We start from the raw sequence: 19,246 nt of genomic DNA, 5'->3' as shown, positions 1-19,246 counted from the left end.
AGGCAGTGCTCACTGGAGAGTCTGTGGCCAGCAGCTACAGTCAGTTCATCAGGGCTCAGTGATGCGCCAGGGAGCAGGCAGGTCACATGATGATTCTGTCAGGGTGGCGAGTTTGTTCGACTGGAAAAATATATTTTTGAAAAGTGGAAAAGCTGCAGTCCACACCAAAAAATATCTACTTTGTAAGACAATCTTTTCTTACTTTCAAGAGTTATTTTGTGGAGAGGGAGATTTTAGAGGACAGGTGAGTTTGTGTTTTTGACTTTATCACATGAATATATCACAAGTTTGCTCCAACAATATCAACATCATGTTGCAATACAGCTCTCTCTCTCTCCACAGGTCAGGCTGGATGGTATAGGTAAAACCAGTGCTATGATAGTGTGTATTAAAGTACTCTCTGATGTCTTTATATTTGCCACAGTCTAGCAAATGCAGGCAAAAAATGCATGAAATATGCATATTAATGTTTACAGAAATCAACTGTGTTCTGTGTGTTACATCATTTTAAAAAAATTAAAACAGAATTTATTTTTTGGGAAAGCTGAACAAGCACTGCACAGCACTTTCTTCATAACACTATAAAGTTGAAACAGCTCCCTATTTACACAAAGCAATATTAGCATTTGTTGTGTTTATGGCCACCTGACAAATGTAAACAGTCACGCTCCTTTTAGCTCTGTTTAGGTCTCCGCTCACTCCTAAGGGAAATATCTGGTTCTTTTAGCAGCAAAATTTTCTGCTGTGTTCACCAGCCAGCGGCTAACTTTGTCTGTCTGCTGTTTGGCGCTGGTTAAGTAGCACAAATTTGATTTATCAGAGGTTTTCCACTGAAAGCAGCTGCCAACTGCAGCCAGAAACCATGTTGATAAGAGCACTGAGATGGAACCAAAATAGTAAAGTTGAGAGCCATGAAACCAAAATAATGAGCTCAAACATGTGAAAATGCTCCACAGAACTGAAAGGGTTTTGTTTGTGTGTTTTTCCCTTTTCATATTATCAATCCATTATATTATAGCCAATATAAAAATATTGACTAGAGAGCTCTAAATCACTTATTTTCTTTATATTCAAAAATAAAATTTGCTTGGAATCATTAATTTTAACAGCAAAATTGTGAGCACATAAGTGGCATTTCCATATCTCCACAAAACCATAATCAATACTAATATTATATTCTAATAAAATCTGATAAATTACGGTATTAAATTATTGTCCAGCCATACAGCAGAAGCTGCTTTTTCTCCAGTGCTATTGATTAAGATTCAAACGTAATATCAGCAAAACTGATACCGCCTAAAGGCCATACAGTAAACAACACTTGAGCTGGGTTAGTTTCATTTTAGCCAGTTTTACCTCTTGTTTAGTCACTGTTTTGGAGCTGGACAATTAGTCTGAAAGTGCCAAGAAGACAATTGATGTCTGTTGTTTATCTGGTAATATCTTATTAGTGACAGAAAATAAAGGAGGTTCTGCTGCTGTGGATATATAACTGGGAGTCTTTACACAGCAAATTTTCATACTGCTCAGAATGAGATGGTACAGAGCATCTGTACCAGCATCCTAATATATTCTGGTAAAGTCAGGTAGAGGCTGGTGAGCTTGTTATAAGACTAGCAAACCAAGAGCTGTGAGGGTGTGGAGGTCAGTTTCTTTCTCCCTCTGTCTTTCCTCATACTTGCACCCCTTCTTCTTCCTCTCTAGTCATCCGTTTCACCCCTGATCTCCCTCACCTCCTGCACCTTCTCCCCTTCCCTCCTCCACAGTCTCTCTCCTTTCCTGTTTGTTTATCCGCCTGCTTGTTACCCTCTCACTCCATCCTCTCTTCATGTCCCTCCCTCCCTCTCCCTCAATCTCGCTCAGTAACAGGTGAGTTCCCAGAACTAATTACAGGAGGCTATCCCAGGGTGCAGCGGGGGCCGGCTCATTTGCAGGCGGAGGGAGCGCGAGAAGGCTGTCTAATAACATTTTCTACTGCCTGATTAAAAACAGCCCATAAATCACTTGTTCACAGGGGTCTATGCACATGCCCGCGCACATATACACACACACTCACACACAGTCTCAAATAGAGCCATCAGCCACATGCCTTTAATACACACTAAAATACTGTACAACCAATTTGAGGGCTTGAAGGACACATACACTCTCACACCCTTTCTCACTGTCTCATAAAGCCACAGCAAATTAGGTTGTTTATACTTTCATATAATGTTATAGTATGGTCATAGATTTTATACAGTTTACATGTATGCAAAGAACGCCCACAGTTTATTTTTCCATTTTAATTTGTGTGATGAGGCTATAAAAATGCAAAGAGGATGATAATGACCTCCACCAGGAATTTAAACAATGAGAATGAACGGATGTCAAGATGATGCAGCAACTCCAGAGTGATTTTGAGTGATGAGCAGAGAGCTCATTAATGTATTTCACTCTCACGCCCTCGCCATTGATTTTCCTCACCAGCCCCATTTATTGTTTACATCTTCCTTACATGACTGAACCAGGAAATGAACATGGAACATGGACTAAACAGTGGGTGATGGGTGGCCAGAGGATGCATGAATAAATCTGCACCTGTCTTTTTCTTACGCTATAATTTTGCGCTAAGATGGGAGCTACCACCTTGAGGTCATGCCTAGGGCTGCAATAATGACTCTTTTCATTATTGATAATACTGTAGATTATTTTCTCCAGTAATCGATAAATCTTTTGGCCTCTTAAATGGCAGAAAATAGTAGAAACTGCGGATTACAATTTCATAAAAGGAAATAGAAGACGACTTCAAAGTGCTCATTTTGTCTGATGAAGAGCCCAAAGCCCAAAGATATTCAATATACTGTCATATAAGGCAAAGAAAAGCAGCAAATCCCTTAAAACATAAAATCTGAAACTACTTAATGTTCTGCATTTTGCTAGAAAATTTAAAGTTTAATTCACAGTCAAGATTTTTATTCTTTGCAGTATGAGGAAAGCTTTGAAACAGCATTTATACCTGTATACTGGGTAATTAGATTTAAAGAAATAACAGTTATAGGTATCATGTGGAGGCTTGAAGCAATGTTTTCATGCCATTTCTAATTGACAGCTGGCAGCTGTAAAAAGCTAATGAAATCGTGTGAAAGAAAAGGTGGTTTCCTACATTGTCAGCGCTGAGATTGGTGAAGACTCATATTTAACTCATGAACCTTCTTTTTTTTTTTAATTGACAACATCTGCTACCAATTTCAGCTTCTCAAAAAAATGCTGCATTTGTCTGCTTTATATTGGAAACTCAAAATATCTCAATATAATATAAACACAATACAGAACAACTGCAGACATAATTTGAGGTCTCCCACAGACCTAGCGTTCACGTGCAGAGTCTGGCCGACAACAACTGGAAGGTCATCATCCTAAGCTTTATCCTTTCTCATGACATGAAACACACACACACACATAGCACACCCAGAATGCACATATGCACACTGTCACACATGCTGATCCCTCTAACTGGCCCTCACTGAGGCTCATATGGAGCGGTGCTGTCTCTTCTGGCAGCTCCTGGCACAATAACCCAGTCAGTAGATTAGCAGCGATAGCATCGCTGGCCCTGCACAGCAAACAATGACCACTCTCTCTGTCTCCTACACTGACGCAGGGCCATTTCGCATGACTCTCAGTTGTGTAAAATGGGCAAATATGTGTTTGTTTACACACAAATACAAACAATAACACAGTGTTGAGTCGATTCCAGTGGTCAAAGCACATGAATTACTGTTAAATGCAGGCAGAAAACAGATTTTTCCATGGATCACCTGATTCTTTGCACCTTCTGCAGTCCTGTCATACACCAGCTTTCAATGTGATGGATTTCATTATGAGCTGAACAGAGTAAAGTGATTTGAACATGAGGAAGTGAAAGTTCGATATCGTGGCATACAGACTGTTTCTTTGACAAATATCAGCAGGTGATATAGCATTACAAGATAGGCATCAAGAACGGGGCAAGAGCAAAATTTATAGCGACTTACAGGTGGGAGCAGCTGATTTCTCCTGCTGCTCAGATGTCAAGCTGCTTTGTGAAGGTTCACGCTGAGCCACGACTCACACCACTACCACAAATGTTCAACCAGCATATGCTGTCAGATAATCAGCACATCAAATCACATGCTGACTGCTTTGTAACGTGCACGGTTACTTGTGAAATAATCAAATTGAATCTTAATTTGTGCTGCAGAGAGAAGCAAAAAGACAAGTGCTAATTATACTCTGACATATATTCACACTTTACATCTCACATAGAGCGGAGTAGTAAGCATTGCACTGCTGACCTCACTTGGCACTCATTTTCAATTTTTATTCCTCACAGTTTTCTACAACTTCTCCCAAAAACTGCAGGAGTTCTGCAACTCATTGTAGCCAGGAAGACACCGCAGATGGCTGAGCATGTTGAGCGCAGGCACACTGAGTGTATCTCCCTCCCTCTGTGCTGCTGATGGACTATCGGGCCTTCTCATGATCACTTACTGAAGTAGGAATCCCGCCAAGAGATTATGATTGGACTATAATCGCCGGCTAGCTGGGAGGTCCTGATTTTGATTCAGTGCTTGAACTTTCTCCTCCACTTATCTGATTTTCTTGTCATCGCAGGGACACACATCACATGGCTGAACATTGAATTAAAACTTTTGCAATTATCTCAGAATTTCAATCCGGCCGAAATATGAGTCATATGAGATTCCAGGAAATGTTAAATGTGTGTGTGTGACTCTGCCTGCATGCCTGTGTGTATGTTGTTTTGCATATAGTTTTGCTGATGCAGGCAGATACGGGCAGTGCATCTTCACTCAACGCTCGGCGCCTTGAGCTAGAAAGGGGCAGAACCCAAAACAGCAAAAATCAAAGAGTAAGCAAAATCCTGAAATAAATGCGTACACAAACAAACACACATACAAAGATACACACAGCAACAATCTATCCCCCTTAAAAGTCATTTTCCACTTTAGCAGCTCCATGCAAGAATCATATTTGACTTACACACATATAGTGTCAGACTTCTCAGTGGGACGACCCATGAGTTTCAGATCAGCTCATATCCTTTGCACACAAACACACACACACAAAAAGAAGCTCCTGTCTCTAAGATGCAGCACTCAGGTGCCGAAGCCTCCGAGTCACGTCATCCAAATCTATAACGGGGAAAAGACTCCCATTAAACAAGCCTGGAGTGGCACAGCATCTGCAAAAGTCTGGGCCATGTGTCACGCCAAGCTCCACGTGCTCCATCACAGAAAATACTCTCAGCTCCTCACAGACCCGGTGTGTGCTACAGCACCACATAACAAATGGTTTTGTTTTGGAGGCACAACGCACCCTAGGTTACTGTAGCGAGTTTGTCTTACTGTTTCCTGTTTTCTCAGGTTACACAAGTGAACGGTTATGTAAGCACTGAGCTAAAAGCAGGACGAAGCAGAAGTGCCACACACCTACCTAAAAATGATAAGGGGGGAAGTCACACTCAGGGGACCAGTGTTTGGGGAAATGAATCCCCAGTACGTGGCTAGGAGACACCTTGTAACAAGTGTCCTGTGTTTGAGAGCTTGGACTTAGAGCAGAGTGATACCTCCTCCTGTTTGTATAAACTAACTTCCATTATATTTCTAGGCCTTTTATCTGTCTGTACTGTAGGTGACATATAGCAAAAAACACGTCAATCAAAAACACTGATGACACTATAAAAATGCAAACAAAATCCCGTATTCCCTTTCGTATCACCAACTCCATTCTGACTTGAGCAATAATTGCTGTTTTGAAAAGATGATTCTTTTTCTATTCCTGGGTTGTTGTTTTTTTTTTTTCCTGACAACCACTCAGGTGGAAGGAGCAGGCAGCAGTGATCAGTATTCATAAAGCTAACAGATACTCATTCTTGGAAGGGGGAGGACCAAAGTGAAAGAGAATAGCAAAATTGTTTGCTCTTCTCTGAGACAATAGATCAATAGGGCCAGCCTGCAGTGTGTGGTGAAAAATTGTTACACTGTACTGAATCTCTTGCAAACAACACAAAGAGTCAAAGAGGTAGCTCTGAAATGTTTCATTTTCTTTATATGTCACAGAAATAAATTGCTTATATACTGTATGTATGTTCTGTAAAACCCAATATCATGCTTTTAAGTGGAGCCTTGAGAAATAAATAAAGTCCATGACCTTGATGAAGGACTTGTGGGCTGCCTGTCTTTAGATTCCCTGCAGCCATGTCATTATTGTTCACACTTACAAAAATAGTAGAAGTGATGAAACAGTCCACCTTACAGCAGCAACGTTAAAAAGTGCTTCTGCAGATGTTCCTTTCAGTTCAAGGACTGTTTTTATTTTGGTTACCTATTTGTCTATTCCCACAGATAATTGGCCAGATGCAGACTGAGACTTCTGGCACAGCTACTTTGGACTTAAACTTTTTTTCAGCAAACTAAAACACCAACAGTAAATATCAGTTTTTGGTGTCTGGCGCTCAGAATCAAAGACAAAAGTTCTCCACTGTTGATTTACTATTCTCCATCGCTCATTCTGGGAAGAATTCATTATAGAGGAGGCAACCTCTCCTCCGAGAGAAGACTCAATAGACTAGAAAAAATGTGTTTAAAATGAGGGAATTCTTATTCTTTTTATTGTCACTATTACTCTCTCCAACTTCAGGCTTGCTGACAGGCATTCCTGGAAGGACTAAAGGTAGAAGTGAATATGCTCACAAAAGCAATGCTAACAGCTGATGTTACCATATTCATAATCACAGTTTGGTGTGTTGGTGTGCTGACTTTAGGGAATCATTAGGGAATCATAAATAAGACTGTTATTAGCTTCATGCCATTATCCAGTATCCAGTATACACATGTACTGAATATATACGTGAACTGATAATGAACACTGTTTGTGTAACTGAGCTTCCAATTCTGGATCAGATTCTCATCATGATTATACGTCTTGTCAAGCACTGAAAAACTTTAATTTAAATATTCTCTAAAACCACTATTGTGCAAATTGTTTAATTGAGACAAAAAGATGATCGGGTTATTCTCTCTACATACATTGGTATACTATGTTATGCCACAAGCAAATATTCTACGCCAATTTTTTATTAAGTACACTTTGTGAGAAAATATGAATCAGTGCTGTATGTTTTGTGTCCAGCGAGTTGAGTGATTAGTCATTGTGTTAATCCTCGCTCTGAGGCACGCTGTTGTGAGAGAGTTGGTTGCTGTGTCTAATCTCGGGCGTTGCATAGATAATGATAAGAGCAAAGCAGGCCTCGGGGATGCACCACTTCTCCACGTTTGTCACCAAGAATTTCACGCTGTTGTCAAATGAGTGTTTGTGAGTTTTTTTGAGGAAGAAGGTGGAAAAAAGCATAAATGTTTACATGCGCTTGAAATTTATAGGCCAATAAATCAGGGCAGCGAGATGAAACCCTTTTCTCATGTTTTTCGTTTTTAATCATGATCATTTTTACCTTTCTCTGGATTCTTCTGTAGAACTTTTAATACTGGAAATATTACATAACAAGCCTCCTGCTGTATTAGTATTTCACGAAAGCTCAGATGTGTATTGGGACGTTAAGAATCCAGCTTGTAAAACAAACAAAAGAGACATACCAAAAGAGAACAACAAGTTGTAGTAACCAGGATGAGCATGGGCAAAGCAATGCCCAGGAGTTTCACGGAGGGAGGTGCAAAGAAGGTGGGGGAGCGGGCAGAGTGTTACAATCACACAGGTTATTTGGGGACTCTTGGGGAAGCAGAGGGGGACCTCAGTGAACTTCTCATTTCTGTGGGGCTTTATGTAGCGTGACGGTTCCAAATGAAACTCCCCGATCATGTGGGAGCGCTCTATTAATTTGTGGCTCAGGCCGCCTCCTTGGGGAGAGAGCTGCCACAGCCAGTACTGCATCCCTTTTGCAGCTTCCAGCAAAGATTCTTGTTGCTTATTGACTGAGGAGCCGCACTGCAATGTTTCTCCACGTCCGCGGCTGTGGCTTTAGCCTAAAGTGCTGAGACGATCTATCATTTCTTTGGTCGCCTACTCCAGACTCTACAGGATGGATGAAGAGCAGCGTGAAATAAAAGTAATCTTGGTTCTTGGAGCAATATACAGGCTTTAGCTAGCTGGAATACACACTGTTCCTGCAACATGGCATGCTCTGAGAAATCTAATCTGGTTCTGTTACGTTCGTTGAAGTATAACCACAAGAGGAATTTCAAGCTAACAGGATAGCGCTGGTGGAGTTTTAAGAGCAGCAACCTGCTGCAAATAGTCGCAAAAATTGGACAAATACACATTCTCCAAATATATCTTCCAAATTGTGTATTAGAATTAGAATTAAAATTCAATATGCTGAAGAATCTGTTATAAAACCGATACCATTTACAATTTTTGTTTCTCTCGATGCTCTGTGTTTTGGTTTCTAGGGCGTTTGTTACAATCAGGTTTTTCAACTAGAACCCGCTGGCTATATAGGCATGTGTGAGATCACAAGGCTCTCTTAAGACTCAAGCCCTGAAGCATATACATTGACATGAAAGGATGGCCAACACAGGCACTCTTCATGCAAACCTTCCTCCTTTTCTTCTTCCAACCTCACTCTTCATCTTGCTCTATCTTTAAATATGCAAAAACCAAATCAATGCAGCCCAGTTAGTGACAGACACCACCTTGTTTTGTGACGGAAGCAGGAAGGGAGCGTGAAGATCCCTTTGTTCAGACATCCTGTGCAACCACTTGAGAAAAACAGAAAATGAAATATGAGGTTAAGAAGGTAGGACAGTGATGACTATCCAAAAATACCCTAAGCCGAGTGTCTCGTGGAATCCACTGATTTCAAAGGCGAAGGACTGGGTCTGACACGTGAGGAAACTTATCTTACCAGGAGAGTCTGCATGTCAGTAAACACACCAGCCGATCTAAGCAAAGATAAGACAGGTTCTTTAATTACAGAGAAACTCTTTGTGTATTCCCATGGAAGCACACGTCCTTGGGAACTCTTCGGATGGTGGGCGGGAAGACAACACTCCCAGAGTGCCCACATTGGGAGTAGGCCAACTAGGAATGATGGGAAGTTGTGCAAATATACAAAGTAATTAAAAACACGCCTACAGTTTGCCTGATGCAGCTTATGAGTGCTTACAAGATGATCATTATGACTTTGAGAGATAATAACACGCTTGAAGGAACAACCCTGAAACAGCTATACTTGAAAATTCCTGACTGCTGATGTGCAGAAGAGATCCAAGTAACATAAAATCCATAGGTGTTAATAACTACATTGAGCAGCAGAACAACAAACATCATTAGCTTCCCGAGCAAATAACATTAAGCATGAGTGCTGCTTGAAAAGCTTCCCACGTAGGGGAGAACAGGATATCTTCCCCCCACAGACGCTGGTGATGAGACTCGTGTGGGAGGACCACGAAACAGAGCGAGCACATGAAAAGAGGAAGGAATGAAAGGGGGAGAAAAAAGTGGAAGAGAGAGGAGTCAAACGAGAAGAGATAGAAACAAAAATAAGCTGGCCCACATCGCATTAGGAGATTCCGTTTGAAGATTGTCTGGCATGGGGAGGCAATCAAGAGAGCAGAGACTGTTTGGCCTCACTGCGAGCTATTCTGCTGCACCGCGACCACATCTCAAGTGTCCCTCCTCCTCCTCCTCTATCGCTCACTCTCGCTCTCTCATCTATTCCTCATCAAGTACTGCCTCCCATAAACAAGCATATTGGCCACCAGGCAAGAAATCTGAGAAGACTGATCCCTTTTCGAGATGGTCTATGCATCATTTCCCAGCAGGACCCATCCTGCAAGGACACTGGACAACCTGAAGTCATCTTAATGCTGGGAAGTATCAGTGAAAGCTGGGATAAACTCGGATACGCCCTCGGTGTTACACACTCTATCCCAGCCGCTCTTTACAAGACTATTGTGAGGTGTGATTGGCAGATGGGCTGATCTCCTTGGGCGGGTCAGTAGCGGGACCACACGCTATTCACTTGAGAGTCCATCAATCACAATTTGGCTTAATTAACCAGCAGGAATGACAAGCCAAGGGCCCACTGTCTGAATGGATGGATGGATGAATGGATACAAGGAAATATGATGGATACAACACAACACAATACAGCAGAAGATAATTTAATACTGTAAGCCCAAAGGAAAACTCAGACTGCAAAGCCAGCAGAGAAAACAGTAGCCGCTGATGCCAGCCAACAAAGAGACTGGTTCACAATATTCAGTTTACTACTACAGTATGGTTTTCAGTGTTATCTATATATAAACTGACTGAATCTATTGATTGCTGTAACATTATTATCTAAGCTTTAAACAAGTTTATCCAGGTGGCTTTGGGGCATAAGATGCTGACCATGTAATCTCAATGTCCCCACTTTGAGCGTAGCCTGAGACCTCTGTCATTCCCCATTCTCTCTTAACTAATTTTTCAGTCACCTCCATATTGTCTGTTATAAAAGATAAAGGCAAAAAAATCCCACAAGGAGATATGACAAAGAATATGGATCACATAATCCTTAAAGGCTTGAGAAAACTTGCAACACGCTTCATGAAACTTCTTAAAACTCAACTTACAAGGCAACAAGAAGTCTTTCAAGTGCTCACAAAATGGAAATTAGAACAACTTCAGATCCAAGTCTCAATCTGCTCAAAACTTCCAGAACAGCTACAAAATGGACCTTGTGGTGCAGTTATATTGTCAGTCTTTTTAAAACCAATATTTTAGGGCTGGGTATATTTATTTTTTTAATATTAATAGTTACCTAAATTCCAGTACCATGACAAAAATGACATTTTTCTGAGAAATATGAATATCTTTTTCAGCAGAGTTCGTTTTTCTTTCTTTTTAATTCAAAAAAGCATCCAAACTTTGGATGGTATGCAAGCACAAGCGGCTGCATTAAAACTTTGTTTGAATAAACTAGACTCCACTTGACTATATTTCTGATTTCTAATGGGACAAGATAATAAAACTGCAGACATTCAATGCCAGACAGTTCTTGAAACTCAGAGCTACAGACATATTTCACTACTAAAAAGCTATTAAGGTCCAAAACCCTGCCCTACCAAATTTAGGAATCCAAGGTTTCCTCTTTACTCAAAGCTGCCTCTTTCAGCATTTAAGGTCTTTACACAAGTTCACAATCACACACAAATTTAAGATTGCTTGCAGTAATAAAAGCCACTCCTTGGCACGCCTCATCTCATTGATAGGTGTGTCCAAAAGCCTGCACCACTCTCTCATTCGTGTCTACTAGCCAGCACAGCTACAATTAGCATTAGTCCCTTCCTCAATCACAGTGATGGACCATATAGACATGCGGCAGCCTCTGTGTGCTCACACTAACTACTGCTCAATCGAAGCAATGCACACATCCACCAGGAGGAAGTTGAAAAATATTGTTCTTTGGCTGTCAATGGATGGCTCCTCTTCATTATGGTTCTATCTGTGTTAGCACATTCAGCTGTCCGTTAATCTGTCATCCAGCTACCCCTTCCTGTCATCCGTCTGTGTCCATCTTAGTGCCTTCTGAGCCCAAAATTTTATCTGTCAGTGTGTTGGTATCTCTCCAATACATCACCTACTGCAATGCATTAGTGCTCTTCCATGAAAAACCTCCTTTTAATGATGACTCAAAAAGAAGTCTTATTATTTCCATGGGTGCATCTGCTGTGCAGCCTCTTACCCATGTCTGTACCAATTCAGTATCCATCTCAATTTATCCATCCAATTTCAGAGAAGCCCTTGTCCCTCCATCACTTTCAGAGAACTTCTATTACATTCTTAAAGGGCCATACTGATGTTCTCTGAACATTACAGCCCATCTACCACAAATCATACACATTCCTGTTTACTGCTTTTAAAGTAAATGATTTAAAACTCTCCAACACAGCATGCTTTGGAAAATGACTGAAAGTAGCATAAGACTTGTAGTAAATAAAATAAAAAATGCAAAAACACAGGTAGTCTCAAGTCTATACGCAAGAGACATTTGATATATCAATGTGCATCATCATTAACACCTCAGTTTGTCAACACTCCAAAGGTGCACCTGGAGCAAATAAAATTAGTGACTGATGGTTCTAAGCAACTTATTTTAAGTACAATGTTACACAGAAGTGAGGAGACGAGGCAGAGGAAGCTGTGAAAGTTTATTTCAGTATGTGACTTTTTTTCATTTAATTTACTAACCTTAACAGTGCTTTTTGAAGCGTAAAAAATGTGTGTTTGCTTCAGAATTGGACTTGTACTCAAGATAATATTAAAGAACACATTCCCCCCTCTAAATAGATTGTGTGAAAACCCAAAGCTGACATGGAAAAAATTAAGACGTGACCTTGATGGCCTTAATTTGTAGTTACAGCACTTCAGCAGAATAATCACTGCTCTGGAGGAGAGAGGAAATGCACAAGAATATGTTGTGCCAAAAGAAAGTTGAATTTCATAAACAGTATTAAATTACATTGTCTGTGACAGGTAATAATATGAGGGTATGTATACTGCTTTTCATGAGTTAGTTTTTTCCAGGAGACTTGCCTATTTTACCACATGAGCACAAACTGCTGCTTTTACCTAAGAATAAATACATTTAAATAAGCAAACAAATGTGAGTAGTGTATCAGGAAGACACAGTAAGTGCAAAGAGCTCTTCTTGAAACAGATAAAATAACCTCATCAAGTAACATTTCAAATCAAAGGAAGATAAATGTACATTTGAAGATACTGTACAGCTTCATTTTTTTTCTTACCATGTGACATAACTGTCTCCCTTTTCCAACAAGCTCACACATTAATGTTGTTAGTGTGAATCAAACTATGATAGTGTAGTATAAAAATCAATATTATGCCTATGTTCAAGCAAGTCCATTCACACCACAGTTAATTTAACACATAATACCTTTGCACTCCTCCACCCTGCCATCCCTAACACATACATATAAACCATATAAACTCTTCCAGAAATTAGAGTTTTTGGCTTTAAAATATTGGCCTGAAAAAAATCTTATCAGACTCCAATAGTCTAATGGATGACGTCACCGACACTATGTCAACCAGACCAATTTAAGTAAAGGGAAAGGACAAGCGGGCAGTCTGCTCCTGCTACTATTTAATTTTGTTTATGTATGTATTATGTCATAGAAAGCAACTTCTCCAATTTATATTTCACATATGATTTACACCAGCTCACTCTAAAGCAAACCCCAAAGCTTCTGTGTAGTTATTAATACGGTCTAAGTGGGTCGGTCAAAACGCACAGCCCAAACTCGAGTGGTTCTGAAGCTCTTCTGCCATTTCTCTGATCCCTCCATTCTTCATTTAATCATGCCTGCCGGTGCCCAAACCCAAAAGTAAGCCCCAGACCAACAGTGCTGCGTCCCATGAGAGGATGTGCTTTGGAGGAGCAGACTGTGAAGGGTGTGAATGTGTGTGTGTGCACGTGAATGCATAAGCTACAGAAATAAAGTGAGCAACAGGAGAGAGAGAGAGAGAGAGAGGAGGACTATGCAACCACTTTCCCCCATCCATCTGTCAGTTAGCCAGTGTGCCCACTGATTCTGCTGTCACCCTGGCATCCTGGCTCTGCCTATTAGCCTGCTAGTTAGACTGGCATTTAGACTGGCAGGACACACATAAGCAGGAGCCAAAGGGTCTCCTGCTTGGCTAGCACCAAACTGATGTAAAACAGTAGACAAACCCACAGGAGTCATGGCAACATGCAGCAGCTGCCTCCTCCAATCACGTCACTCTGGCCTAATTTGATTCCATCTCGACAGGATTCAATTACATTTTATTAATTTTGGCACAGTGCGACTCCATAGAGTTTGATTCAATCTCTGGCAATGCAATTTAACTAGATGCAATCAGATTCACTTGAATTGAATGAATTTTTAAATATAATCTCTTCTGCGCTTCCTCCATCTGTATAAATCTTCTTGTTGCTCACTCTATCCTTCCCAATTTTCTCTTTCTGGGATTCAGAATATAGAATATAATGAGCTACGCCAAACTCTTCCTACAAGAGGACCCCGACTGCTTAGTGTATCTACATTTTCTTGGCTTCTGGTTGGGAGAGACTCCCTGAGGAGAACATTAGTCACTTCCATGATAATAATGGGTAATTTGAGTGAAAATAGACTGAGGTTGGCAGAGGGCATTATTGAACATGGCGCTGTTTTTGCTGCATGCACCACAAATAAGGTTTTTCAAAAATACAATAAGTGTTCATCTACCGGAGCTTTTTGTTTGAGTAACACCTCAACTCTCAGTACTTCTGCTTCTGCTTCTGCCAAAAATACATCATAAAACAATAAGTCTTCAAGTTAATATGAGTATGTTTGCCGCACAGGTCTCTTAATCCCTGATACTAATCCTGTTAACTAAGCTTGTGCACAGAGCTTTCCAAACTACCCTTGAGCAAGGCAGTTCATTTCTTTTAAGGTACCACAATAAGGCTGACCTCTAAACTTCCCAATTAAGTACTTATATACACGTAAGGATTAGGAGACAAATGAACCCTGGGCATAAACATCTAAAAGTGTTGTCATTTTGTGTCTCTCTGTGGTCATTTCAAGTCTCTTTGTAGCTGTTTTGTGAGTCTTTGTGGTCATTTTAAGTCTACTTGTGGTCCTTTTGTGTCTCTGTTGTTGTTTTGTGTCCCTCTGTGGTCATTTCAAGTCTCTTTGTGGTCAGTTTGTGTCTGTTTGTGGTTGTTTTATGTCTCATGATGGTTGTTTAAAGTCCCTCCGTGGTTATCTCAGGTATCTTTGTGTTCGGCTTCGTTTCTATGGTTGTTTTCTTCCTTTTTTGTTTTGTCTCTTTGTGGTAATTTATATTTCATTGTCATCTTTTCACAGTTACTTCAAGCTATGATCTGTGGGTGGCCTGACCCCGACAGACCTCTTGGCTGGTGCAAGGTAGCCCAGTTCAGGAATCCATCCATGATAGCCATGTTGATAAGGTTTTTTAAGAAGAAAGTAGATGAGATTTCTGCTGCAGAAACCAGGCATCTAAACAAAGTTTTAGTCACTCAGTCTACTCTTTAATAATTTAATAGTACTACAGTCTTTGAGTTTGGAAATAGGCTGCAACATATGCAGGTAGGAGAAAAAAGGAGAAAAATAGGGCTATGTCATATCTCAAAATGACTGCTCATTTCCTTTCGGTCTTATTCCTGCCATTTCATTCTCAGCAAGCTGACAACAAGCCCTGCAGCACAGATGCTTGGCAGCGCTTTTCTCATGTATCCAGGTGCTCAGAATATAACACTGTCCCCCTGTCTCAAACGCAGAGCACAAATTCAATGCTAAAGCCTGATTTCGGCCAATCGAGTGCTAAAGGGCACACATGAGAAATCAAAAGCTTGCAAGCAAATAAATAGCGTATCCATAACACTGAGATTGCCCTTTGTACAATTCAGAGGCCTGCTGACTCTAGTCGTTCCTTAAATTGATTTCTCATATGCGGCTGCCTCGAGGGGGCGATTCCATTTTCATATATACACTGGCTCTCTTATATGTGTGCTCTCCGTCCTAGTCTATTAATCAAATAATGCAATCAATTTCACCTTGCAGGACCAAGACACAGGCCATTTCTTTTGTGAACAGCTTTGCATGTCTTTAATAGGAGTTTGTGACTGGTGTTGCATGGTGTTAAGAACTGTGTGCAGCACTGTTCCAGTAACAAGTTATCAGCATGGCAGCAAATACAGGAAAACAGAAACTTTTGAGGTATGGATTTTGGGGGAAAAAAATGCTTCCTGCAAGACTAGTGGAGTGAACATCTGAAAAAAGAAAAAAAAATCTGCACTACCCTCATAAATATTTAACCGATGATTCATTTGAATAGTTTGAGGCTGAGTACAGTGTACGTGTGTGGGTAAGTGTGGATGTGCCACTGCATTTATGCTCACTCATGTGAGCATGTACATAAACCAGAACTACAGGATATAAGCAAACCTCAAACACATGCTTAAGCCTAGGCTCAGGGTGCAATGAGAGACACTTAAGCGCAGGGGCATAAATCTTTTAAACCCTGAGCCACTGACATTCCCCCCAAGAGATACAGTGAAATATCTTAATTACGCCACTTAACATCACATCGGAGAGTCCCGGGTGAGCCCAAGCAAGCGTATGATTCATTGTATGTACTGTGCATCAGTAAAGCCAAATACATAAACCTTCAAGGATGCATACTCAAGTGCAGGGTAGACGGTGAGCTGGGACTTCAAAAGCAAATGTTTTCCTTCAGAAGCCAGAGGGGGTAGAGGAGGAGATATCTGCAGAGTTAGTGTGGTGGGAGCCAGAGCACCTCACTGACTCCTGTCAGAAAATCAAGCTGTTGTCATGAATTGGAGAGAGCAAGTAAAACCTCTTTCTGGTTCTAGTCCTTTCACTGATGATTTAGCTACTACTACTCCAAAGCCCCACAGTGATAAGGAACACTGAGAATTAAGCATCGTCCTCAGGCTCCAGGACATCTATCCTTATTATTCACATTACAGCAGGGTTCTCTGCATTGTCTAATAGGTCAATTTGTGTGGACTCTGCTATCATGAAGAACATGATAAGAATGGAAATTGGTTGCTTGGATGATGTAATATTACTGTAACAAAAGAAAGTAACAAAGCAATGAATATTCCAGTTAAGGCTTACGACAGAAGCCTATGTCTCTTTTGTTTTACCTCAGTGGGACTGAATGTAATAATAAATGAAAACACAATCCACTGATGCTCTGAATGCATCACCCTCTTCCTCTTCCTCTCTATCATAACAGCAGTTTCTCATCAAACTCTGTGCCTCTCGAGGGTCTGCTACTGTTTTCACGCTACAACCCACCAAAACAAACACACATTAAACCATGTGGACTCCCCATTTGACGCAGTTGTGTACCAGAAATGTCCACATGACAAGGCAGCTACTGGTTTCAAATCTAAATTATATGCAACCTTCCTAAGCACAGCATTAAAATCATACATTAGCAGCATCAGGGGGACACGTTATTAAAATTCATAGTTATTTTTACATCTCCTCAAACCGGGGTTATGTGTAGCATACTGATGTATAGTAAAACTTTATCTATGATTCTCCATTTTTGCATGGGGGACAGTTTCAAACCTCCCCAAGGGGCCCCCCTTGGAGACCCACAACCCTGAAGGACTCCAGCAAAGCAGTCTGAATGAATGAGATGCAACATGCTTTAACGACCAGTGGCTTACTGCTTTACTCTTGGCAGCACTTTGCAGCGCTCTACCCCCACCTGCCGTTGTGCGCCAGGAAACCAGTGTGGCAACACTGCAAAAAATGTCCATCTATCTGACGACTCCCTCTTTTTGGATTTTAGTCTTGAGACCTTTTGTTTGCTTTTAACAAGTGGGAAAATCTCGCTTAGGGGATGTGATAACCCGTTTTATCCTGGATGCAAATTAACTTGTTGCAAGATTTTTTTGTATTTGTTTTTTTTTTTATGAGGAAGCCTGTGTGAAATGCATTTACATTGTTACCGAAATAAATAAAATAATCTCATCCTGCAAGCAATTCCTTTTCGCTTCAAGAAATAGATGAACCCTGAATACGAAGCTACAGGAGTTGAGAATTTTTCGCAGTGCACGCTGGGCTCAGCCCGCGGTGACACGCCGACGCGCGTCACTGCCCAGGACACAGTAAAGAAACACACACATACACACACAAATGCCAAGGCGACTGTGTAAACGCTTTCTATCGGTGTTTTTGAGCAGCAGTCACTCAGTTAATATCTTTATTTTCCTCCGTGCGGGAAACCCTCACACACACGGGTGCGTGCGCACAGACAATCACCGCGCCTCGGGATCAGGTGCGCCACGCACGTGAAACCCAATTAACGGTGAAGTGTCACTCTGCTGTCATAAATGCGGCTCATATTCCCAAACTTTCCTTAGCATTTCAGACCGTGCCACGGCACCACGGGCCCCGATATTATCATGCACAGCCTGCGCAGAAGATGCAGACGGTGGAGGAAGATGTTTCACCGTGCAATCTTCAATCTACAGTGTTTTCCTACAGTATACAGCAAAACGGAGTGGACTGGAGAGTGGGTGAAAACAAGACAGGCGGCGGAATTAACAAATATGATCCAGGATATGCAAATGAAATCAACCTCTCCACATATAATGCCAGTTTAAGTTAGGAGACATTATCGATATTTCTGATTAAACCAGGTAGGACGGAGCTCTTTGTTAATAAGATCCACACACCAAAACATCTCAGCGCCCTAAAGCCTGCTCCTAAAGATTAAAAACTAAAGAGTAAGCAATGCTATATGAGGAAGGTAACAGTTTATGTCCGAAGAGTACAGAGTGTATATCTCAACAGCTCACCCACTCTAAAAAAGGGACCCCATCATAATCCCCCTTTTCAGTAAGAAAGCATTCTGGCCCCTGCAAGACGTGCTTCAATTACAAAACAACGTCCAGTTAAACAATCCAGCCCTCTCTCTCTCTCTTTCTCACTCCCCCTCTTACTCTATCTCTCTCTCCCTCAGCTCTCTCCAGCAGCTCTCTCTGCCTGCTGCAGATCACGATGGCAAATACACTCAACTTGTCCACAAAGTCACCAAAGCTCGTGGGTTCGACACACTCAACACACACATCCCTACCTTGGCTGCCGCAGACGAGGACCCCGAGGAAATGGACGAGTTTGAGCATCATTTTCGGGCAGGTTTCGCGCTGCCGGACGCTGCTTTCAGCTGCTGTAAAAATCGACAAGGGCGACACACACGCTCGACTCCGTTCATCCGCCGTCTTGGGCTCCGCTGGCGACTGATCTGCCTCAGCTCCTTCCTTCCCTTCCTTCCTATACGCGCGCTCCCGCTCGCCGCTCGTCCACCGTGCGTGCTCTGCGCTGAGGACCCCCCCAAGCATCACTTCTCTCCAACCTCACCGCGGGAAGCTGTTGATGGGAGACAAACAAGAAGGAAATCAAGAAAAACATGTTTATATTTTTGCATGACTTTAGTGGATATTTTAAAACATATTGTAAAGTGAGAAGGGGGAGATTTTAGGAAAAAGAAAACATCTTTGATCCCATGATCCTAGTTGCCTATGGGCAGGAGCGTAGCTAGGAAAGCTTTTCTAATACCAGTGAGCCCCTGAACCCTCCACATACAATCCCACTTGGCAGCATTTTGCACAAATGAACCCCCCCAAGCAGATCCTCTGATCATTTCCATTAGA

The 19,246-nt window shown here is 41.4% G+C and overlaps 1 protein-coding gene across 2 annotated transcripts in view; it reads right to left on the bottom strand.

Moving 5' to 3' along the window:
• Nucleotides 1–18,956, bottom strand: part of LOC108894877 (neural cell adhesion molecule 2) — a 247,052-nt gene extending 228,096 nt beyond the window's left edge. For both annotated transcript variants that reach the window (XM_018693503.2, XM_018693504.2), the window contains exon 1: nucleotides 18,670–18,956. In XM_018693503.2, coding sequence (XP_018549019.1) covers nucleotides 18,670–18,934 — 265 coding nt within the window. In that variant the 5' untranslated portion in view covers nucleotides 18,935–18,956. The remainder of the gene's footprint in view (nucleotides 1–18,669) is intronic.
• Nucleotides 18,957–19,246: the final 290 nt, after the last annotated feature.

The sequence above is a fragment of the Lates calcarifer genome, linkage group LG7_2 (genome assembly GCF_001640805.2).
Source record: "Lates calcarifer isolate ASB-BC8 linkage group LG7_2, TLL_Latcal_v3, whole genome shotgun sequence".
Taxonomy (NCBI): Eukaryota; Metazoa; Chordata; class Actinopteri; family Centropomidae; genus Lates; species Lates calcarifer.
The sequence above is the reverse complement of the archived record's forward strand: the minus strand, read 5'-3'. Positions and strand labels throughout refer to the sequence as shown.